Source organism: Plasmodium falciparum (assembly GCF_000002765.6).
Source record: "Plasmodium falciparum 3D7 genome assembly, chromosome: 14".
Classification (NCBI taxonomy): domain Eukaryota; phylum Apicomplexa; class Aconoidasida; order Haemosporida; family Plasmodiidae; genus Plasmodium; species Plasmodium falciparum.
The window spans coordinates 390001-417752 of record NC_037283.1 but is presented as its reverse complement, the minus strand read 5'-3'; the positions used below and the strand labels follow the sequence as shown (position 1 = coordinate 417752).

The following is a 27752-nucleotide window of genomic DNA, read 5'->3' as shown; positions in this document are numbered from 1 at the left end:
TATATATATATATATATATTATATAATTTTTTTCATATAAGCCAAATTATTATTATATTTTATTATATTCTTATGTTAACAAACTTATATGAGAACATTTTCTTAATAAGGACGAAATTATAGAACATTGATTATATTATTTGTTACATATATGAATATAAACATAAATATAAATAAAAAAAAAAAAAATAAATAAATAAAAAAAATATATATCCATATATATTTATATTTATATTTATGTTATTTTATTTTTTATTTATCTTTCTATAAAAAAAGCTTACATGCTATTAGGGGTCGTATTCCATTTTACTCTATTTTGATTTTATTTTAACTCATTTGTTTAATTTATGAATTACGATGTATCCTTAAAAAATATGAAAAGAAGAAAGTATTACTTTCTTTGTTTTTGTAAAATTTATATTATTTTTATGTCAATATATAATATATCATGAAAACATACATATATATATATATATATATATATATATTTTATATAACATTTATACGGATAAATGCTTAAAAGATTCATTCCATAAAATATGAATACATTATAGCATTAAATTATATTTACATCATATAACATAATATTTTATATATATATTTATATATATATATATATATATATATATATATAATTTAAAAAAAAGAAGATTACATAAAATTTACAGCCTATTTTTGAATGCGGCCAAAATGAAGAACATGAGAAATGATCGTCTATCCGGTACTCCTTGGGATAATGTAAAAACGTTAAAAAATTGTCAAGTAGATTTATTATGTTCTTATGATTTACACAAAGGAGTAGAACATAAACTAATATCATTCGCTTTAAATTTATTGTGCGTAAGTAAAAAGTATGAATTAATATTTATTAGCTACGGTCAATATATTTATGTTTATGAAATGAATAAGTTTATAAATAATAGTCATTTTTTTATGGATAAAAATGAAAATAATAAATATAAATTTCAATATTATTTTAATAATGAAGAAATTAAAAAAAATAATTCCGTTTTTAAAAATATGAATAAAATATCATATATATATGAAGAATTGAAAAAAGAATTTTACTTAAAAAAGATGAATATACCATGTCCTTCTTTAATACTGTCTCCACATTTATATTCTAAAGGATATGTTAATATAAAATGTGAAGAAAATGAAGCAATGAATAAAAGTATATTAATTTCAGTTGGATGGTCAGAAGATACTAATGTATATTATGTCGAAAAAATTGTTGAATCTATTAATACAAAACAGAAAATAAAAAAAGTCTTGGAAAATAATATATATGATTTTTTTCAAAAATATGAAAATATTTATAATGACCAATATGTTCCATCTCCCCTTTTTTCCAATATTTCCAAGGATCCGTATTATTTTTTAAAAAAGTTAAAAATTGACGAACACCATTTTCTACTTAATATTTTATATAATAATGATAATGATAATTATAATAATGATAATATTATTGAACCATATAATAATCATTATTTGAATTCTAAATCTAAGAATAAGTTAGACACACTTATGTGTAACCCCTTTATCATTAATGAAGAATATTTAGCTAATTACTCCAACGATATTGTTGATATGATTAAATTTTCAAAAATTAGTAACTATTTTGATTATTCAAAAAATAAAATTAAAGAAAAGAGGAATATGCTATTTTATAAATATCATGAAAATAGGAAAAGGAAAGCCTTATCCTTAGTATCTAAAGAAAAGAAAAAAAAAAAGAAGAAGAAAAAAAAATTAGACAATTCTAATGATAAAATAGATCAAATTATAAATGTTGAAACAATTAATAATTTTCCTAATAATATAGAACATATTGATCAAAATAATAAAATATATGATATTCATGACGGTGATATTATGGATCCAAATAGTGATGACGACATTATTAATCACATACAAAATGACATTGTTAATAATGACCGTCTTGGTGATGGTAATATGAACCATGTTAATAAATCCAATGAGCGAAAAAAGAAAAAAAAAGTAAATATTATGGAAAATCATACATATAATGAGAAAGAAAAGAAACGACAAAAAATTGATATTTTAAAAATAAAAAAAAAAAACAACATGTATAATGAAGATGTTTCTAAAACCAGTCACACGGGTGTACTGAAAATGGAAAACGATAAAATGTATAATGAAATGAGTGAAACACAAAGGGAAAAAAAAAAAGAAAAATGTATAAAAAGAAAAAAACAAAAATGCAAGTTTAGGATTAGTGATATTTATAGTAGTCTTGAGAGTGAAGAGGAGGAATTAGAAGAAGAATTAAGGGATGAAGAAAAACATGATGAAAAACATGATGAAAAACATGATGAAAAACATAATGATAATAAAAATAATGATAAAAATAATGATAAAAATAATATATCTTGTAAAGATTTGAAAAATTCAAAAATGAAGAAAAGGAAAAAAATAAGAATTAAAAGAAATTACAAAAGTACATATAAAAACCTCCATTGTAACAATTATTTAGATTATGGTGAAAAGGAAGTAGACCAATTAGATTTTTATAATAAGCTACGTAAAAAGGTTTATATAGGATATAATTTAAGAAATAATTTAGAACTAAATGAAAAAAATGATTATATAAATACGTTCAGAATGAAAAATCATTTTATAAATGAATATATGAAATCATCTTCGGATGATGAAATAAATGATGATAATATTAATGAAGAGAATTTTTCATTAAATTTAAATGATACTAATATGGATATGATTAATAGAAAAGAGGAGAAGAATAGGTTCTATACTCGAGATTATTCTTCTAGCGATACTTCAAATTATTATCCTATCCATAGTCATGATGATAATTACTATGATAGTTATCACAATGTTAATACTTATAACCTTCATCGAAAAAAGTATCATTATAAACCATTTGAAAATATTAAGAAATTTAAAAACAAAAATCCGTATTTTTATCCTCAAAGAAAGTATGAAATACATGTTAAAGAATACAAAGGTAAGAACAAAAAAAGACAACTAAAACGTTTAAATAAAAATATAAAAAATTATATGTTATATACAAAACAACTTAATAAATTAAAAGAAGAGAGAAAAGCATTTATTAATTTCTGTAAATCATATATAAAAAATAAATATTATAATGATTATAGTAGACGATTAGAAACTTTTTTGGATCCATATAATAAAATAAAGTATCATAATATATGGAAAGGTTTTAATATCTTTACATTTAATTTATTTAATGTTGATTATAATGATAAAATTTTGAAATCTGTACAAATATATATACAACCAGATATTGTATTTAATAATAAAATGTATATAAAATCAGATACTTCTACATGGGCCATATCATTTAATTTCAAAAAAAATTTACTAGCCATTGGATCAAATACGCACAATATACATATATATAATTTGAACAATTTTTATTATTTTAGAAAAAGGTATGATTATGATGAAGCAATAGATTATTTTAGAAATATGTTTATACATAATAATATAAAAGTAGGAGAGCTCTTTGAAAACGACAAAGGTTGTGCATTTTTATATGAAGATATTTATTATAGAAATGTTGCTCAAACTAATTCACCTAATGATAATAATAGAGTACAGGATTATAATAATAAAGAACAAAATATATTACATGAATATAGTGAAACGAAAGAAAACAAAATGAAAAATAAAAATTTATCTCATGATTGTACAAAAGGAAAGAAATCTGTATTACCCGCAGATAATATAATAAATAATATTCTTATAAGAAAAACTACAATTCCTGTTGATTTATCACTTTTTTTTATTTTTAGAAAAGAATATTTGAAATCTGTACTTATAACAATATCACAAAATTTTCCAGTAGATTCTCTGCTGTTAATTTTAAAACAAGCATACATAGGAAAGGAATTTTATAACATACAATGGGATATATATTATAATATGAAGAAATTTATGTTGAGAATTAAAAAGATGTATTCTAACATATTTCTTAGAAGATGTAATGTTCCTTTAAATTTATTTGATAGTAATACACTACAAGTAAATTCTCATAATTTGCTAAAAAATGGGTATATAAAATCTTTATATCAATATTTTCTTTTGTATTCCCATTATGAAGATGCGTACAATAAATATAATATTACAAAGGAACAGATAAAAAAAAAAGAAAAAAGAAACAATATAAGAAAAAAAAAATTGAAAACCTTATTAAACACATATCATGGTATGAATAAAAATTCATTGAATGTTATATGTAAGAAATATGATAATCTTCGTATGTATGCGGAACATGCAAAGGATTTTTTATCACAATATATATATAATAGTAAAACCAAGAATGAAAGTGAATTAATTTTATTTAATGATGATTTATTTATACAATATAGTAGTGATGAAGAAATTATGAATGATAACAATATAATATATAGAAAATATAAAAATTATAGTTTATTAAGAATAGAAAAATGTTATGCAGACTATGCATTTTCTAAATTATGTCGTATGAATAATAATAATAATAATAATAATAATATTAATAAAGTTTCTTCTTTTTTTGAAAAAAAATGTTTATTTAGCCGCTCTTATATATATTGTTATAGAAAAGCTAACATCGTTTTAAAAAAAATTTCTAATTGTTTTAGAGATTTTATTAAAGCCAGACATAATAATAATTTTTCTTTTAAACATCAATTATTTTCAAATGATGATGCAATATTTATAATTCAATTTGGAAACGAAATAAAAAAGAAGAAAAAAAAGAAAGTATGTAAAATATCGAGAAATTATAAACAGGCTCCCTTAAAATATATCAAAAAATTAAAAAGAGTAATTAAATATATTCAAATTAATAATATGTCACCAAATGATTTACGTTTATGTTCAAGAAATTATATAAATATAAATAATAATGAAAAGGAATTTTTCAAAAAGAAATTATTAGTAATTTGTGAATTAAGAGATCATAATAATAACTTGTTAGATATTATACATTTATCAAATGGTTTGAAAGAAGAATATAGTGATTTATTAGAAGCGAATGCATCGTATAAATTATTAAATTATGAGGGGTTTTCCCGTTCCATTGATTATGATGATGATAATGTAGATGATGATAATGTGGATGATGATAATGTAGATGATGATAATGTAGATGATGATAATGTAAATGCTGATAATGTATATGTTGATAATGTAAATGTTGATAATGTAGATGCTGATAATGTAGATGTTGATAATGTAAATGTTGATAATGTAAATGTTGATAATGTAAATGTTGATAATGTAAATGTTGATAATGTAGATGCTGATAATGTAGATGTTGATAATGTAAATGTTGATAATGTAAATGTTGATAATGTAAATGTTGATAATGTAAATGTTGATAATGTAGATGCTGATAATGTAAATGTTGATAATGTAGATGCTGATAATGTAAATGTTGATAATGTAAATGTTGATAATGTAAATGTTAATAATGAAGGTGATAATAATATTAGTGTTAATAATGTTGATGCTCTTTATAATATTGGTGTTCATGATGATGACGATGATGATGACGATGATGATGATGACGATGATGATGATGATGACGATTATGATGATGACGACTATGATGATGATGATGAAGATGATGACGATGATAATTACAAACGAAAAAATAATTTCCGAATATTTAAAAGAAGGTACTTAAATAAAAACAATTATCTTTTAGAAAAAAAAAGGAAGGAACTAACAAGTACGAGTTTAATGAAGGAAAATCATCTGAGTGGAATTATAAATAATACTATAGATATGGAAATGAATTATATGACATATTATAAAGGACATATGAATAAATTAAAAAAAGATAAAAGGAGAAGTAATAAGGATATATGTGTAAGAAAATATAACACATCATATGATATTAATGATGAATCATTCTCTTATTCATCCTTATCATGTTCTTCATCATCATTTTCTTATGATGATAACAATATGGTGGATAATAATTTACCTTATAAAACAAATTATTCATTTGTCAATATCCCTATTGCTCATGGAGTACCATATACTAATACACCATTAAATAATAGTTCATTACAAAGACATAATACAATTTTAAGAAATCGAATAAATTCGAGTATAGAAAATAGTAATAATAATAATAATAATAATACTATACCTAGTACTCAACATTTTAGACTTTTCATTAATAATCCTTTATCAAACAATTTAACTGCTGTAGAAAGTAATGTACCTAATCGTAGAAGTAATAGTGTAGGTCATAATTTGTATACATATATAAATAATATGTTATATAATCCTAATAATACCTTGAATTTTAATAGAGATATGAATGTAGTTAATATGATGGGACGTACCTTTGACATAAGTCGTATAGGAAATACAAGAAATACGAATGCTCAGAATTATCAAAATAATATGGATAATAGGAATGCTGATTGTAATAATGAAAACCAGACCATGAATGAACAAAATGAAGGATATTATTTAAATGTTGAAGTTATTCCTGGATCTATGCACTTACAAGATAATGTTCAAAATGGTCAAAGTGTAAATATTCAAAATGGTCAAAGTGTAAATATTCAAAATGGTCAAAGTGTAAATATTCAAAATGGTCAAAGTGTAAATATTCAAAATGGTCAAAGTGTAAATATTCAAAATGATCAAGATATAAATGATCAAAATAATAAAGATATAAATGTTCAAAATGACAAAGATATAAATATTCAAAATGGTCAAAGTGTAAATGGTCAAAATGATGAAGATATAAATGATCAAAATAATAAAGATATAAATGTTCAAAATGGTCAAAGTTTAAATGTTCAAAATGACCTTCATGCCAATGTTGTAAGTTCAAATGCTCAAAACACCAATACTGATAATTCAAATAATAATATTATTAATAACGTTATAAATATAAGACACACGAATGAACAAAATAATGTTAACAATATGAACCAAAATAATAATAATAATAATAATAATAATTCGGATAATATAAATATGATTAGTAATATTAGTAATGAGATGCGAAATGTTCCTAATACCAATCGTCAACCTTTAGATATTGAATACCGATTTTTAGATATGATATATAATAATATTTTAAATTCAAGGAATGAACGAAGAAATATAACTACTTCCTTAAATACAAGAAATCTACCATTTAATAGAAATAATGTTATTATATCACGAAGAAATAATGTATCAAATATTCCAACACAGGATATATCAGAAGACATGATACGTAATATGATAGCGATTAGCATTGGAAATATGGATGTATTAAATGAAAAAAAACCCTTAAATAATTTTGTAAAAGGAATTGCTAAAAATTCCAATTCAAAAATTAATAAAAAAAGAATGATATTTAATTTAATTCCTTTGAATTGGAAAAATGTTTGTACAAAAAAGAAATACGATGTTAAGATTAAATATATTTATACCTTGTCTGATTGTGCCGATAAAATATTACAGAAGTATAAAAAGAATGATCAACTGGATTTGGATTTTGTTGTTATATGTGAGGGGTTATGTGAACCAAGTATGCAAAATACACAAAAGAGAAATGAAAATAAGTTACAAGATGATAAAAGAGGAGAGAATAAAATAGAAAATGATGAAATGAAAGACCACAAAATAGATGATAATATAAAAGAAAATGATGAAATGAAAGACCACAAAATAGATGATAATATAAAAGAAAATAATGAAATGAAAGACCACAAAATAGATGATAATATAAAAGAAAATGATGAAATGAAAGACCACAAAATAGATGATAATATAAAAGAAAATAATGAAATGAAAGACCACAAAATAGATGATAATATAAAAGAAAATGATGAAATGAAAGACCACAAAATAGATGATAATATAATAGAAAATGATGAAATGAAAGACCACAAAATAGATGATAATATAAAAGAAAATGATGAAATGAAAGACCACAAAATAGATGATAATATAATAAAAAATGATGAAATGAAAGACCACAAAATAGATGATAATATAAAAGAAAATGATAATATCAAAGACAATTTTATTTTAGAAGAACAAAATTTAGAATCTCAAAGAACACTTATAATGATTAATAAAGAAGATGATATAAGGGATGATAAAAAAAAAAATGAAGAATCTGAACAAAATATAGAAGAATATTTTTGTAGCAAAAATAATGAATCATCCGAGAATAATTTAAATAATTCATATGCATGTTTCATGGAACTAAATAATAATAAAATGAACGATAATAATTGTATATATGATGAACATATTAGATATAATGAAACGGAAAAGGAAAATATAAAAAATACCATACCAGGAAAAGAGAACGAAATAAATACAATAATGTTAGATAAAGAATATAATAATAGTATAATTGAGAATAAGGAAAATATTTCATCTAAATCTAGTTCATATGATATGTATGATTCTTACTCTATTTCGTCAAATGGTTCTTCTGACAGTAATTTGTCTAGTGATATGAATGAATTTAATTTTTTTTCCTCGAGTGAAGAATGTTCGGAGTGTGAATATAATACTTTGTGCTTACATAATAGTAGTAATATAAATTCATATTCAGTATATAAATTTTTAAAAAAGGATAATTCTATATTGTTTGTTAATAATTGTAATGTAAAGATTAAAGGAGGTGAAGGAATTATAAAAGAATATCATTTAAAAGGGTATAAGAGGAATAAAAATATGAACATAAAAAATATGCATTCTCGTAATAAAAATAAAAAATATAATAGAAAAACTAAACTTATACCTTTAAAAATAAATGATATGGAATACAAATATATAGTAAATGAAAATAATGATATATTTATTTCAGAACCCTTTTTTAGTATAAAATCGAAATATCTTGAAAAAATTTTATTACAAGAAGGTTATTACAAATTTGAAGAAAATGAAATGAATGAAATTCAATATGTAAATGAAAGAATAACCAAAGGAAATACATATGTAAATACCAAAGATATAATAACTTCATTTAATTCGAACGAAAAAAAGGATCAAAACATTTATTGTAGTAAGATGAAATATAATGAAGGAAAGAATAATATTAATGAGAATACAAATGAGAATGTTAATTCATGTAATAGTTTTGTTAATATGAAAAATATTGGAGATGAAAAAAAAGAAATGCTTGATATAAGTGTATTACCAAAAAAAATATTCAATTATAATATAAGTGCATTTATACAATATATGAGTAAGAAAGTATGCAATTATTTATTTGATGAACATCATTTGAAATATTTTAATAATGTTAGTAAAAAGAAACGAAATTTCTTTATAGATAATGTATATAAAAAGAAAAATATATATGAAGGTACAAAATGGAATAGTGATATTTATTGGACATTATCAAATGTGAGTTTTTATACAGCTGATTGGTATGATATATTGTATAGATTATTTTTTGATGCATCCTCTAGATTTTATGAAATGTTATTAAAACATCATACTCATAATATTCCTTGTATTAAATTTTCTCCTGATGATAATTTCTTGTTATCTTGTTCGGTTGATAAAAGTATAAGTTTATGGTATCCTAATAATGTGAAGAATGATAAACTAGAAAATAATTATAATATTTATGATAATTTGTTTCCATATTATAAAAATGAAAAAAAAAAAAATTCTAAAAAAAAAATGACAAAACATAATAAAACGTCTTCTTCTTATAATGATAACTTTAATCACATTTTTCAAGAATTAGATGGTTCATATGAAACTTATGATATCTTTATGGATGATAATAATTTGATGTGTAATAACATGATCGAAATGAATATAAACAAAAAGATAGTAAAGGTGAAAAATGAAATGAAAAAGAAAAAGAAGAAATGTAGTTTTGAAAAATTATATAACGAAACGAAAAGGTGGTATATAAATAAAGAGAAAGAATTAGTTGAACAGAAAAGAAGTAATATATTATGTAAACAAGAATTAAAACATATGGGTTGGAGTGGAGATTTTATTATAAAAAAGAATGTTAAAAAAATGGATTTCTTTGTAGATATATTTTTTAATATTCCATCCAACATATATAAAGATAATTTTATTTGTTCACAATATTTTCCTTACACGAATAAACCTTTAAATAACTTTTTAAACATTTTTGAAAAATATTCATTATTTGAACTCTTTAAATTATCCTTTTTGAATATCCAAAGAAAAGACGAAAAAATTGGGAACATACCATCTAATACAAACATGAGTAACTTGGTTAATTATCTTTTAAAAATGAATAGTAAAAAGTTGAAGTATATGAAAGAAAACAATATTGATAATATCGTAAATCTCTTAACTCAAGGAGAGTTGTGTATTAATAGAAATAAAGTAAAGAATGAAAAGGAAGGAGAAAAAGATTATATGGATAATGAACAGAAAGACGAAAGAAAGAGGTATAAAAGGAAAACATTAAAACGGATTTATGTAGCTATGAAATACGCGTGTAGACATATGTTAAAAAAATATCTTTTATTTAGACCTAATAATTATAAAGAAAAAAATTATAATACAAAAAAAAATATGCTATCATCAGAAGAAATATTTTTAAATAATAATAAGGTACCCTTATTAACAGATTATGATTTTAATTTTTCGAGTGATACTGATGATGAACATATATCTTATAAAAAAAATAAAACTAAAGATATTAATAATAATAAATTACCAGATTCATTTACTTATGAACACAACGAGTTAAAAAAAAAATTTCATAATTTACATTATCAACAAAATATATCAGATGAAGAAAAAAGTTCTTCTTCTAATGATGAATTTTCCTCATCATCTTTTCATTATATAAGTAGCAGTACGAGAACATATAGGGAAGGTAAAAATCTTAGTAAAGATATAAATGAATCTGATGAAGAATATATAAAAAAGAAAAAAATTAAAGAATCGTTATTTTATAAATATATAAATAAAATAAGACGTGAATTTAATTCAAATTATGTATTATATAGAAATGAAAAGAATGTTATGTTAAAAAATAAATGGATGTACTTTTTACAAAAATTATTAAATCAATATATACACATGAAATGCTTTAAAAAGGTTTATGCACATATTAAAAATAAATTATTACTAAATGCTATAAGGAAATATAAAAAACACAATAATCATAAGTTGTATTTTAATTTTCATGTTACTACAAATTATAAGGAATCCAAAATATTAAAGGAAGTACTTCAAAATTATTCAACATATTTTGATAAAACGAACAAAACAAAATTTGACAATAATAAAAATGATTATAAGATGGTTAACAAAAAATTCATGTCCTATTTAACGTTAATAAAAAAAAAAAAACTTTTTAAAAAAACAAGACGAGGAGAACAAAAATTAAATAATCTAAATGTATTTCAACCATTATGTGAACATATTAATAATAATAATAATAATAATAATAATAATAATAATAATAATAACAATAACAATTGTGATAATAATAACAATAACAATTGTGATAATAATAGCTTTATAAATAATCATAATTATTGCTATAATGATAATAGGGGATATACCCTTATATTAAAAAATAATGTTTCAAATTTTCACAATATTATACATAATATAATAAATATATCAAATCATAATAAAATAATTAAACATTCTAAATATTTAAAAAAATACCATCCACATGATAATAATCAAAATATTCCTTTATGCAAGAAAAAAAATTCAAAAAATCATCAAAACAACCATATGGAAAAATATAATTTCTATAGAGAAAAATTATGTACTGATCATGAAAAAAAAAAAAAAAAAAAAAATACATTTAATAATATCTTCAATGATTTTAATAAGGATATAAGAAAGGGTATTACCTTTTATTCAGCATCAGATTCATTAAATTCTGATATAAATGAGTTTTCGTATAAAGGAAAAGTAAAAAGAATGATTAAAAGAAAAAAGAAAATAAAAAAATTATATGTAGCATTATCATCAAAAAAAGAAAAAACAAATTTGTATAATAATAATAATAATATGGAAGACTCGTTTATGATTAAAAACGATAATATTTATATTGATAAGAAAAAGATGGGGGATAATAATCATTCATATAGAAATGTAACATTACATAAACATGATGAAAAAAATAATAATATTAATTATAATAGATTCCATCCTTTTAATAACGTAAGATGCTTGAAAAAGGAAAATATTAAAGAACATATTTTAATGAAAGAAAAGAAAAAATTTAACATATGTTTCTTAAATTTAAATAAAGGTAATTATCAAATTAATTATTTTTCCAATATTGGTATAATGAAAAAATTTTATAAATTTTGTGGTAAAGGATTAATTCTGGTGAATGTACAATATATAAATAATGATACTGAAAAAGGAAAAAAAGAGAATATACATATTAATAATAATATAAAGAATCTTAATCTAAAAGAAAATGTAGATGTTTTGAATAAAAGACATAAAAAAAATATCATTTTTCAAACTGACATATATATATGCAGTACATATAAGGGTAATAAAAATATAAAAAAAAAGAAATCCAGAACTATCATTTTTATAATAAAAGTAAATGTAGAAGAATTAAAAATATACTTATGCAGAAAGAAAATATTTGAAGAGAAATATATCAATAATTCTTTTTATATTCATACGAAAGTTGTACAAATAATTTATTTCCTAACCTTACAAAATTGTAAAATATACTCATCACACAATAATAATAATAATAATAATAAAACAGAAATTCTTAATGTTCATAACTACAATGTTAATTATAATATGGATTACTCAAATATCGATGAAAAGAGCAAACAAAAATTACTTAAATATTATTTATCAAATGACGAATATATGTTTTTTCAATTTTTAACATCAAATCTGTTCGAAAAAAATAATAGGTATAAAAATATAAAGCCAAAAGAAATATATAAAAACATAGTAAAAATAAGAAATTATATATTTAATGTAAAGGAAGATGATAAATATGAACAATATATGAATCTATTATCAACATGTGAAGAATCAAATATAGAAATTTTTAAAGATCTATATAATCAATGTAGAAATAATAAATATCAAAGTATATCTTTTAATATATTCTTTTCATTGTTATCAAATTATAAAAAAAATATACTTATGCTTAATGTTTCTACTTTAAGATTTTTATATTCACATATGAAAAGTGAACATACCAATAATACGAATCAAGAAAAAAAATCCCAAAAGAAAAAAAAAAGTTCCAAAAAAAAAAAAAAACAAAAAAAAAACATATGTTGTATAAATAAAGATGATTATATTTATAATAACATTATAAATAAAGAACAAAAAAAAGAATTGAATAAATATTTAATACTATGTGCAGATAAATGCAACATATATCTATTGAAATTTAAATTTACAAAAATCACTAGGAATTTATTTACTACCAAATTTCTTCCTTTATCTATTCAGAAAATACCAAAAGAAGAATATGAAACTTTTAAACAAGCATTTGCAACATCCCGTATTAGTTTGTTAAAAATTATATATGAAAGATCATGTATAATACTGGCCAATCAATATAGTAATAAAATATTTATTTATTTTGTGCAAAAATGTATGTATACAAATACATACTTTTTAATACCATATTTTATTCTTCCATTATATACTTTGTCTATAGGGAGAAAACTTACTCCGGTAAGAAATAAAAAAAAAAGAAAAAAAAATAAAATAAATACATAAAAAGAAAAAAAATTATAAAATATAGTATATAATATATAAAATATAAAATTTAAATGAACATATTTTAATAGATGCATATTTCGTTTATATTTTGTGTATATATAATTTTTTTTTTTTTTTTTTTTTTTTTTTTTTTTTTTTTTGATAGAATTTTAATAGGGATAAATTAAATTGTCATAAGAAATATATAATAAATAACATAAATTATAATTTGAAAAGATTATTAGATGGTAAATCATTAGAAGAATCGAAAGATAATGATTTTTGTATTGCAGGGCTTGATGTAATTTATGTTAATAAAAGGGATGATACATTTGAATTGACGGTTTATGTACTTTTATTAAGTAACATTATTTTTTGTTACAAAGTAAATTTTGAATATTACTAAAATGGGGTATATCTATGTATGCCTATTTATTTTATATAATTTTCCATATGTTTTTTTTTTTTTATTTTATTTTTTTTTTTTTTTTTTTCGTTTGTCTTTATTTCAATTGGAAACATTGTAAAATAAAACATATACATATATATATATATATATATATTTAAAATAATATGAATAGTTCGGATATAATTTAATTCTGTATTTTTTTTAAAATATATTCAAAATAAGATAATAAACACATATATATATATATTTATATATATATATATATATATATTTACATTTTAATGTAATGTGTCAAAAAACGAGGGGAACAAAAATGCTTAATAAAAATTATGTATAAAATTAAAAAGGCAATAAACTTTTCTTATTATTAAAAATAGTAATATATATTAAAATAATAATTAAAAATTTTCTATATTATATACGAAAAATTAAAAATGACATATAATTAAAAACAAATAATTAAAAATTAATAAAAATAAAAACATAAAGTATATGTATATATAATAAAAGATATCTTAATAAATAATACGTTTATAATTTACAAGTTAAACGATTCGTTTTGGTATCAAGACAAAATGATATAAATATAAATATAAATATATATATATATATATTTATATATTTATATATTTATATATTTATTTGTTTATTTATTCATTTGTATAAAATTCCTGAACATAACTTATTGCCATATTTATTCAAGCGATCTTTCAACTTTTTCTTTGATGCTAACACAAATGCAAGAAATAAAGGATTGGACTTAAATGGTCTCGAAGTAAATTCAGGATGAAATTGAACACCTACATAAAAATCTAAATTTTTAATTTCACAAATTTCCATTCTGACACTATGTATATCTTTAGCTACAAATGTTAATCCGACAGCTTCTAATAAGGGTACATACTTAGGATTTATTTCATATCTATGTCTATGTCTTTCATATATATATAATTCTTCGTCGTATGCTTTATATGTTAATGAATCTTTATCTATAATTTTTGATTGTTTCACACCTAGACGCATAGTACCTCCCTTATTATCATCACCTTTAAATTCACTCATCGATATAATTACATTGTTATTATCTATTTCTTCTATACTTTTGTAATAACTTTCTATACCTATAAGTTTAATTTTCTCTTTTATTGATTCTTCAGATAATTTTTTAGGAATATCTTCTATACATTTTTCTCTTAATATAAGTGATTGACTTTTTAAATATTCCTTTCCATCAAACATAGGATCTGTATCATCATACGTATTTTTATCTGTCATATATGTATCTTGGTATTTTGAATAAATACTATTCTCTATATTTATATCATCATTTATAATAGCTGTTGATATATTATCATCAAAATGGATTTCCTTTTTCAAATTGTTTATATTATCATGTTTTTGACGTTCTGTATAACTTGCCAATTCTTTCGGATTATGACTTGAATTAGTTTTAATCGAAATACAAGATGCTGTTGTATCTTGACTACAGATCTCGTTTATATGAACACTCGTTTTATTTACATTTTCGACATTTTCGACATTTTCCACATTTTCTACATTTTCTAAATTTTCTAAATTTATTATATTTTCTTTTTTGTCTTTTTTTTCTTTTTTTTCTTTTTCGTTATAAGTACAATTAGTCACATTTAGATTTTTTTTTGCATGTTGATTATTATCATTATTATTATCATCTTTATTATAATTATCAGAATCTGCTATATTATTTTCGTGTGATGTATATTGCATTTCTGTTGTATCTTCAAATTCCTCCGAATTTGCATTCACATTTAAATATTCTCGCGCTACATCTATGACAGCTATTTGCATTCCTAAGCATATTCCTAAATAGGGTATATTATGTAAACGGCAATATTTTGAAGATAAATATTTTCCTTCGATACCTCTAGTACCAAATCCTCCAGGTACTAAAACCCCATCCACAGATTTTAATGTTTCCCAGGCCTTTTCATATTTTATTCTTCTTTTTTTATCATAATCTTCATCAGAAGTGGTATCATCTACAAATATTATTTTTTCTGTACTACTGTTTTCATGGAAATTTTCATAGGAGTATTTCCTTGCTTTTTTTTTCCAGTCCATATTTTTTTTTTGCTTTTTTTGTTTTAAAGACAAATGGCTACTATTAATATACTTAATAACTAATTTAAATCCACATTCTAAACATGCATGTACTAAAGAAGAGATAATAGATAAATAAGTATCATTAGATGCTGTATATTTCCCTACAATACCTATAACAACTTGTTCGCTTGATGATTCATATCTATCTGCGAGTTGTTTCCATATATTAAATGAATAAGGAGATATTTGTAATTTATTATTTAATACAACGTTTTCTAGATTTAACTTTTTTAATACATTCATACAAACATTTTGTTTATCTAAAATTAATGGTACTTTATATACATTAGATGTATCATGTAATGATATAACGTGTTCATTTTTAACTTGTGAAAATAAAGCTATTTTCTTAATAGCTTCTTGTGTTAATGGTTCTTCACATCTACAAAAAATAAAATCTGGTTTTAATCCTGCTTCTCTTAATATTTTTACACTATGTTGTGTAGGTTTTGTTTTCTGTTCTCTTAGATTTCCAATAATAGGTACATAAGATAGATGACATAGACATACATCATCATTATTTAAATTATTTATTAATTGTTGTAGGGCTTCTAAATATACAGCTGATTCAATATCACCAACAGTACCACCAACCTCTATTAGGCACATACAAGGGATTTTATTAAAAGAATCGATATTATATTCTTTTTTCATTTTCTTAATATTTTCATCAATAACATCTTTTATCCATTTTTGGATAGCATCCGTTACATGTGGTACTACTTGTACCGTTTTACCTAAGTATTCACCTTTTCGTTCTTTTTTTATAACTTCTTCATATATTTTTCCTGATGTAATATTATTCTTGTAAGTTAATCTTATATTTAAAAATCGCTCATAATTTCCTAAATCTAAATCAACTTCACCCCCATCTTCTAATACATAAACTTCTCCATGTTCATATGGAGACATCGTTCCTGCATCAATGTTTAAATATGGATCAATCTTTATTGTTGTTAATAAAATGTTTTTTGTTAACAATAATACAGCCATACTACTCATAGCTGTTCCTTTACCAAGTCCACTCATATTACCTCCGGTCACAATGATGTATTTTATTATAGGTTTTTCATCATCTACACTATCCATTGTAACAAAAAAATTTAATAAATATAAATAAGTATATCTATATAGTGGATATATATATATATATATATATATATATATATTTATTTATTTATTTATTTATTTATTTTTATAGGTATCTTATTTTGTGTACGTGTGTAGTACATATAACTTATAACATATGCATATATTTTGTTAATTTCTTTAATTTATCTTTTTCTTTTTTTTTTAGTGTATTTATATTATATATAATTTTATAAATAATTATTATGTACACAATATGTATATGTATATGTATACATATACATATATATATATATATATATATATATATATATATAAATGTTAAAATATTTGTTTTGAATCAAATTAATATAAATTCATATATAGAAAAAAAAAAAAAAGAAAAGAAAAGAAAAACATAAATATATATTATATATATTATATATATATTAATTTGTATGTAATATAAAATATATGAATATATTAATCCCTTTATAGAGAAAAGGTTGCTAATATAATATATATATATATATATATATATATGTATGCACTTTAATTTTATAAGGTGATATAATTTCGTACAATAAGTTATTATATTATTTAATTTTATTTTTCTCCATTTACATTGTGAAGTACTAAAAAAAAATGTAGAATCGACATAAGCTATTATAAATATGTGAAATATTTAATATAATATAATATAAGTATATAAATTTTTTGTAAATATTTACATATAATTAATTATGTATAAATAAATATAAATATATATATAAATATAAAAATATATATATATATATATTATATGTAAAATGTATAATATAGTTTTGTATAAATTGTAAATAATGCAGATGATATCGAAATAAATATAGAAACTAATTTTTTTTATTGTGAAATTATAAAAAGTTTACATTTTCATAAATTGTTATTTTAATTAGATATTTTACAAAAAGCATAAAATAATGAAAATAAATAAAAAGAGAAAAAACAACTGATGTTTTTTAAATATAATAAATAAATAATGCATATCTATTTTTTTTTTAAATAAATGAATAGGTAGTTATATATATATATATATATATATATATATATATATATAATAATATATTTATATATTACATCATAAAATTACATAAAAATGTAAAAAAAATAAAACATATAATATTTAAATAATAATATTATATATACAATGTGATAAAATATTATATGCTTTATTTTTTTATAATAATTAGAAAATTAATAGGTTGGTTTATATATATATATATATATATATTTTTTTTTTTCATAATTTTCTTTATATATTATATTATATTATTATATATATATTTTTTCTATTGATATATACATAAATATAATAACATGATACCACTTCTTTTTTTTTTATATAGGGTAGAGATTTATTATGAGAAAAAAAAAAAAGAACACAAGAAGAGTATATTTTAAATATATACTTTTTATTATATATATACATATATATATATAATGTTTATATGAATTATATATATATTTTTTATATGTATAAAGTAGCGATAAAAAAAATATTTATAATATTATATATATATAATATATATATAATATTATATTATGTCATTTTATTATTTTACTTAGAAGTGATTTTAAAATATTAATGTAATAATATATATTATTTTTTTTTTTTTATTACTTATATGCAATGTTTTCATTACATTATCTTCTAATTAATATATTTAAAAAGTAAATAATATAGTTTCCTTTTTTTTTTTTATTTTTTCCCTTTAAAAATAGGCTATAAATTTATAGATATTTTATATGTTATTTGCTTATATATATATATATATATATATATAATAGACCCATATAAATATATATATTATACATATTTATAATAAAAATGTAGGAAAATAAAATTAATATATAATATATGAAAAAAAAAAAAAAAAAAAAATATATATATAAATGAATAATCTTTTTATATTTATGATTTTATATTCAATCATATTGAAAAAAAAAATATATAAAAAGAAAATAGATGAATTCCCAGTTTTTTTTTTTTTTTTTTTTTTTCTTTTATCATTATTATTAATTTGGTGTTGTATATTTTGTATCTATAAATTTATTTTATTTTTTACAAATGAGAAAAGTAGAAAAGAAAAAATTAAAATGAAGAATAAAGCAATTATTAATTAAAGCATGAATAAATATATAAAACGATATTTTATTTTATATAATATGTATATAACTTGAATTAAAATTGTTCACAAAAAAAAAATAGAATATATATATGTGTATGGAAGATACCTAATGAATTATATGGTATATTATTATATATGATTACACATTTGTGTAATCTATTTTTTATATTTAAAAGAAATATAAAAATTTACAAAAATTATACACATGTGTATAAAATATATATATATATATATATATATATATATATATATATATAATTATTAATCTTTTTTTTTTTCTTTCTTTCCTTTTTCTATTCGATTTTATATATCGTCACTATTTCTTTCTACATTATATATATATTTATTTTGTAAAAAATAAATTATATGTTGAGCTAATTCGTATGATTTTTCTGTTAATACAAGATGGGAGCATTCAGGAAATATTATTAGCTTAACATTATTTAGATATTTTTTTTGTTTTTCTAAAAATTTTATTGTATAAGCACAAGGTGTAACATCATCATCTCTTCTATAAAAAGGTGTTATTTATTTTGGTACGAATTATAAATATATTGTATGAAAATATTTATGTAAAACATTTCTATGTACATATATATATATATATATATATATATATATATATGTATGTATATTTATTGAATATTAAAAATGTATACCCATAAATGAAGAGAACGTCTGAATTTTTTTTCAAGAAGGCGCTATAATATTTTTTGGAATCTTGTATTTTTGTCCCTGTTAGGACTTTTAAGAATGTCTCAATAAATTTTTCATGCTATGAAAAATAAAACAAAAAATGAAAAAATGAAAAAATAAAAAAATAAATATTTTTTAATTTAACATTATGAGAATGCATAAATGTATTCACAATATATATATATATATATATATATATATATATTTACTATTATTAGTTATAAAAACATTTACGTTTTATAAACATTTAGTGTTTTATATATGAATTAGTATAGAAAACATTCTTTTTTTTCTTTTTTCATTTTTATTCATACATTTTCTTTTAAAATAGAACATCTGTTATGACTATAATAAGCATTGTTGTGAATATCATTATATTCATTCTATGGAAGGAAAAAAATAAGAAGAAAACAAATATAATTACCATATAATAATTATATATATATATATATATATATATATATTTATTTATTTATTTATTTGTATTTTTATTTTTATTTTTATTTTTTTTTAATTTTTTTACTTTAAACGTTTCTTCATTTACAAATAAATGACTATATCTTTTTGCGACTCGTAGACAAAGACGAATGTTATGTTTTAATAAAAAACTGTAAGTTAACAAAAAATTAAACATAATGAGGATGTAAATATATGTACATATATAAATATATATATATATATATATATATATATATATATATATTTATATTTATTTATTTAACAAAATAGTTACTGTAAAAATCGATGCCTTGGTTTGGCTAGCCCGGCTGCACTTATTAAACAGTACTTTTTTATCTTTAGTTTATTATCCACAGATAAATGTGCTGTGCTCGAAAATAAATGTTTATATATATATATAAGTATTATTTTGTTCTTTTCGAATATCATAAAAGACGTATATATAATCCATCCTTTTTGTTTTATATGAAAAAAGAAATAAGTTTATATTTTTCTTTATAATTTCAAATTATACATATATATATATATATATTACCTGCTATAATACAACCCATAGAAAACCCAATGACAACAAAATTAGAATTAAATATATTTTTTTTTTTTAAAACATCATATATTTGTTCAATAAATAATTTTTCCGTAAATTTATTAACGTTTCGTAAGAGGCTACTATTCCCATGTCCATAAAAATCTATATAAAAGAAAAGGAAATACACACACATATGTACAAATATATAACATATATATATATATATATATATATATTTATTTATATAATAACCTATAGATATAAATTTATAGTTAAAGTGTATTAACGTATAAAAGACATTTTCAAATTGATAGCTATTTCCATTTAATCCATGTAGAAATAAAACAATAATATTTTCATTATTTATTTCATCTTGTTCTTGTTCATCTCGTTCTTGTTCATCTTGTTGTTGTTCTTCTTGTTGTTCATCTTCTTCTTTATTTTTCTCAGTATATGGAGATGTAGAATCACTACTTTTTGCATTTACATTTTCAAATAAATTTGGAGAATATATTATGAACGTATATCCTTTCGTACATGTAACATATTCATATTCAATGTCGTATTGTGTATACATGGATAAGATTATTTAAATGGAAAAAATATAAAAAGAAAAAAAATATATATACATATATATATATGTTTATACATATGTGTGCTAGTTATTTTGTATACATTGATTTTTTTTTTTTTTTTTTTTATCATATATATTCAAATTATGGTCTTATGAAGATAATAAGAAAAAAAAAAAAAAAAAAAAAAAGGGGAAAAGAATAATGACTAAATTAATATATACATATATAATACCTATACACATATAAAAATATATATATATTTTTTTTTTGCGAATATAATTATAAAATCAGATATATCACAGATTCGTACATTAAATATTTTTATATTTTATTTTATTTATTTTTTTTTTTTTTTGAGCTTTTTCATATAGTAATAATGAAAATTGTGTTACATATACTTGAATAATTAAAGACACATTCTTTCTTTTTCTTAATTTTTTTAATAAAATGAATATATTTATAATATATATATTAACATATAGATTTATGCAACGAAATTAATATATATATATATATATATATATATAGTGAATATATAGAGGAAGAAATTAACCGAAAATTAAAAAACGAACAAACAAGCAAGTATAATATAATTAGGATGCATATGGGATGATATTACATTTTTTTTCCAAATATATTGTATATATTATACATTTTAAGTAATATGGTATATTTTATATAAATTAAATGAATTCGTTTTATATATATGAAAAATTATGTTCATTTTTTTTTTTTTTTTTCCCTGTGTCCAAAGCAAAAAAAAAAAAAAAAAAAAAAAAAAATGATAAGATTATTATTCATATTTATTTTATTCTTACATTTATTCTATTTCATTTTATTATTATTATTTTTTTTTTTTTTTTTTTGTTTTATTATATTTTTTATTTTTTAAGTTACGTCCAATTGAATATATTAAATTATTCTCTATGAATAAATAGACGAGTGTACTTTTTTTTAAAAAAAATAAACCCAAGAAAAAAAGATGAAATGAAGAGTTTTATATACGTATGATAATATTACAAAAAATATATATATATATTATTATTTATACTTTTAAGGATATAATAATTTAATTTATATGTTTTAATCATTTATTTTATGCTATTTTGTGTAGCAAACATATAATTATATGTTCTTATAAAATTTACAATATATATATTTTTTATTAACCATTTTTCTGTAAATTATTTTATGGAATGCAGGTGAAAAAAAAATAAAAAAGTTTATTATATTATTACATGGTTTACATAGATTATTGTTACATTTTCAAAATGTTTAATATTTAAATATGTTGTTATAAATATAATATATATATATATTTATATTTTATTTTTATTATTAAGAATTATAAAAAAATAAGAATATATTATTGACATACTTTTACGTTTTAATAACATAATAATATTTTTTAAAAATCACCGTATTATTATATATATATATATATATATATATAATATATATATATTTATATGGAGTTATTATACATATAATATAATATAATATATTTATAAATATACATACATATATAAAATATATAATATTATATATATATCAATTCCTTTATATATATATATTATTATTGTCACATATTTTTTTGATTGTTTTAAGAACAAAAAAATAAAAAAAAAAATAATAATATATATATATATATATTAATATTATATAACTCATAATAAAATTATCTTTTTAAATTTCATCTTGTAATTTATTTGTTTTGTAAAAAATGTATATACAGAAAAAATAAAAAATAAGTCCTTCTAAAAATATTTTTTATATTTTAATAATTAAATATTTCTAACAAAATGAAAATATAAATTAAAAAAAAAAAAAAATTGTTATATAAACCATAAAGAATATAATATTAAAAAAAATAAAATAATAAAATAATAAAATAATAAAACATATAAAATAATTAAATTATAATCATATAAATTCATATAAAATATATTATGGTATTATAATATAAATATATATATATATATATATAATGCCATATATTTCAGTAGTTAGGAAATATTAATAATATATATTCCAGTTTTGCCAATGTATTATATGTAAAATATATATTTGTATATATTCCATTTTTTGTGTGTACATACATACATATATATATATATATATATATATATATATATATATATATTTTTTTTTTTTTAATAAAATGAAAGAAGAGAATATATTGTATTATGTAGATAATAATGTTAAGAGCCTACAGAGAAATTATGAAATATGTTTAGAAAAGAATATACAAGAATTAATAATATATTATGGAATAAAATTATTGAAAAAATATGGAAAGAAGAATTCGATATATAAGTGGAATTTATATGAAGAGATATTAAAAGCATGTATTGAATTAAAGTTATATGAATATGTTGATATATATTTTAAAAAATTGAATGATAGATTTGGACATTTAAATGGGAAGAAAATTGAAATTTTAAAAGGTATGGTATATGAATTAAAGGATAAAAATGATGAAGCATTATGTATATATAAAAATTATATATATAATGACCCTTCTGATTTATTAATAAGAGCAAAAATTGTTAAATTAAAAAAAAAAGTAGAAGGAAATATTAATAATGTTATACAAATATTGAATGATCATTTAAAAGAATTTCCAGTAGATGTTGAAGCATGGCATGAGCTTGGAGAAATATATTTAAAGAATTGTTATTATACATATGCATTATATTGTTTTGAAGAAATATTAATACATGCACCCAAAAATTTGTATTATATACTTTCATGTGCTGAATTACATTATACTATATCTCAATATGAATTAAGTAGTAAATATTTTTGTTTATCTTTAAAATTACAGAAAAATAATTTAAGAGCCTTATGGGGTATTGTACTCGTTAATTTATCGCGATATGGAAATAAAAAGGGAAAAAATTTAAATGATAATGTAGATGTTATTCTAACAAAAAAATGTATAGATAGGTTATATAATCTATATGACAAAAATACCAACTTTCTTTATAGGAACATTATACTTCAATATTTGAAAGAAATAGGAGAATCATTCGTATGAAAATATAAAATATTTTACATATATATAATCCTTTAACGAGAAAAATAACATATATATATATATATATATATATATATTTATATATTTATTATTTATTATTTATTATTTATTATTTTTAATTTTTTTTTTTTTTTTTTTTTTTTTTTTTTGTATATACAAAGCTCATATATATTATTAATGAAATGTATATGTAAATATAATTGATTATATATATATATATATATATATTTTTTTTATTTATTTAATTTTATTTTTTTGTTATAATATTTTATCAATAATATATTTGTAAGTATAATTGTTTATTATTTTCTCATTTTATATCTTTTTTTTTTTTTTTTTTTTTATGTGTATCTTCGACAAGAACATATATGAAAGAATTCTTTTTCCATTTTAAAAAAAAATAAAATGTTGGACGTGTTATTAAATATATTACCATGAAATAAGTACGCTTGATATAGTATTTTTATTTTACAACATATAAATATGTATACATATATATATATATATATATGTATATTTTTAATTTATGAAGAAAGAATTAAATTTTCAGCTTTCAAAGTTATTAAAAAAAGTAAAATTGTATCATTTAAATTTACATTAAAAAAAAAATATAATTCATACAAATAATAAGGAGTTGTTTTTATATTTTGTATAATAATAAAAAAAAACAAGATAAAAAATATAATAAAAAAAAAAAAAAATTAAAATATAAAAAAAAATATAGATAATATATATATATATATTATATATATATATATATATATGTATAAATTACGAAGAGGGAAAAAAGAAAAATTACAAAATGTACATAATGTGTTATTAATAATTAATACTACATATAAATAGATATATATGAATGTATGTATTATTTTTCTTTTTGTTATATTTAATACACACATATTATAAACACATAATGAATTAAACTAATTTCTTGTAATCAATAAAAAATAAATGTGAAGTTTATGATTGTGATGCACATATATACCTACATAATATATATATAAATAAATAAATAAATAAATATATATATATATATTTATATATATATTTATATATATATTTATATATATATGTGTATTTTTTTTCTTTTTTTTCCTTTCTCTTACTGTCATAAAATACATAATCAATATATATATATATATATATATATATATATATATATATATATATATACATATGTATATAATATGTCAGTATGTTAAATATTAATGAACAGCAATATTATCTAATTATATAAACGAATTGATATTGTATATATATATATATATAATAAACACACAAATAGATATAACATATATATTAATATATATTTATATATATATATTTATATATGTTCATGTTTTTTTTTTTTTTTTTTTTTTTTTTTTTTTTCATATTCATTTGTTTGGAATTTTATTTTTGTCCGTACAAGGTTTATCTATATTTGACCTTTTGTCCTTTCGTGTGTGTATATCATTTGTATTATTATCTGTGCATTGTTTTCTTCTTTTTTTGTCTACGATATTTTTGAGTTGATTAAATAACCTGATTATTTCCTTATGATCTAATTTTTGTATAGATTCAATAATTAGATCATATGAATAAATACCTCCTTTGATTTTAACAAAAGTTTTCATATAAATATATGTAAACATTCCAATAAAAATTTGACAATCAAATCTATCTGTAACACCTCCATGACCTGGTATGGATTTTCCAAAATCTTTAATTTTGAGTGCTCTTTTAAAACCGGATGCAAAAAAGCCCCCGAAGGGTGCTAAGAATGCAGCAAAGAGGCTTAGCATGAGTCCATGAAAAATCATTTTACTATAATAAATATTTTTGATGGATAAGATTTGAGAGATTTGTTTCGGTACTTCATAAACTTTTTGTTGGAATATAGGATTAATATCACAATCAATATAATTCCAAGATACAAATGGTTGGAATGTTATATATTTTTGTGGACAGATAAAAAATTTATATCTTTGTAAAAAGTATGTTATTAAAATACCCCATACTATAGTAATAATAGAGGAACCTACATAGCCTTCTACAGTTTTTTTGGGGGATAATTGAATTAATCTGGTCTTACCAAATAAAATACCAAATACATAAGCAAAAATGTCATTTATAACAACTGATGATACTGGTACGATAAACCATATCATACCAGAATAAATATTTGCAATATGCATTAAGGATTGTGTTACAATAAATAAGGAGGATAATAATATTATACCTATTTGTGAGAACTGGTATTTTAATGAGAATTTTCTTAATGATAATATAAACCATACAAATCCAACAAATGCTAATATAAACATATTTATAGAATGATATGTTAATAGAAATTTATATAAAGGTATTTGATGTTTTAATTTTGGTATAACCCACGGTATACCTAATGTCATAATAGTTAAAAAAAACCAATACCATCTAATATAAAATATTTCTGGTAATTTTTTATCCTTATTTTCTATACTTTTTAATGATATAATCTCCTTATATAATGTTGTTACTAATATTAATACTAATATGGAACAATAAAAATGCCCAGCTGCTAATATTATAAAATATAATAAGATTAATATAAATGTCCATTGTGATCGTACTTTAAATGTTTGTAATTTTGATTCAAAACTTTCAGAATTTACTAGGTTCATATTATTTTGTAAATTACTATTACTACATGTACTTTGTTTAGATCGATTAGAATTAAAACTGTTTTTATTATTATAACCATAAAATCTGGTGAAATTAGAAAAGATACCACTATTATGTTGATTCGTATTATTATTATTGTTGCTATTTTTTAAATTTACAAAATCTTTTAATGGTTTTATGTCTTTAAAATATTTCATATCTTTTAAATTCCTCCTCCTTTTACATTCTGAATTTCTTATATTTCTCTTTTTACATTCTTCTTCATATTCAAAACTACCTAATTTATATACTTCATCGTTTATATTATTCTTCATATTGTTCACAT

The 27752-nt window shown here is 19.3% G+C and overlaps 5 protein-coding genes across 5 annotated transcripts in view; 2 read left to right on the top strand and 3 right to left on the bottom strand.

Annotated features, from left to right (window-relative positions):
* Window positions 1-690: 690 nt before the first annotated feature.
* On the top strand, window positions 691-14101 carry PF3D7_1410300 (WD repeat-containing protein, putative; the record flags this gene model as incomplete). The annotated part of the gene is made up of 2 exons (XM_001348238.1): window positions 691-13668; window positions 13862-14101. The coding sequence occupies 2 exons, from the start codon at window positions 691-693 to the stop codon at window positions 14099-14101; spliced, it is 13218 nt and encodes a 4405-aa protein (XP_001348274.1).
* Window positions 14102-14758: 657 nt separating this feature from the next.
* Window positions 14759-17335, bottom strand: PF3D7_1410200 (CTP synthase; the record flags this gene model as incomplete). The annotated part of the gene is made up of 1 exon (XM_001348237.1): window positions 14759-17335. The coding sequence occupies one exon, from the start codon at window positions 17333-17335 to the stop codon at window positions 14759-14761; it is 2577 nt and encodes an 858-aa protein (XP_001348273.1).
* Window positions 17336-19785: 2450 nt separating this feature from the next.
* PF3D7_1410100 (alpha/beta hydrolase, putative) lies at window positions 19786-21743 on the bottom strand (the record flags this gene model as incomplete). Its single annotated transcript, XM_001348236.1, has 7 exons — window positions 19786-19993; window positions 20142-20257; window positions 20493-20561; window positions 20702-20786; window positions 20912-21002; window positions 21173-21328; window positions 21419-21743. 7 exons carry the CDS (start codon window positions 21741-21743, stop codon window positions 19786-19788), a joined length of 1050 nt encoding a protein of 349 aa, XP_001348272.1.
* Window positions 21744-23902: 2159 nt separating this feature from the next.
* PF3D7_1410000 (ER membrane protein complex subunit 2, putative) lies at window positions 23903-24781 on the top strand (the record flags this gene model as incomplete). Its single annotated transcript, XM_001348235.1, has 1 exon — window positions 23903-24781. The coding sequence occupies one exon, from the start codon at window positions 23903-23905 to the stop codon at window positions 24779-24781; it is 879 nt and encodes a 292-aa protein (XP_001348271.1).
* A 1376-nt stretch (window positions 24782-26157) lies between these two features.
* The window catches only part of PF3D7_1409900 (cytidine diphosphate-diacylglycerol synthase), a gene marked incomplete at both ends in the record, with an annotated part of 2004 nt that continues 409 nt past the window's right edge, over window positions 26158-27752 (bottom strand). The window contains one exon of the mRNA XM_001348234.1: window positions 26158-27752. This exon is cut by the window's right edge and continues 409 nt beyond it. Coding sequence (XP_001348270.1) covers window positions 26158-27752 — 1595 coding nt within the window.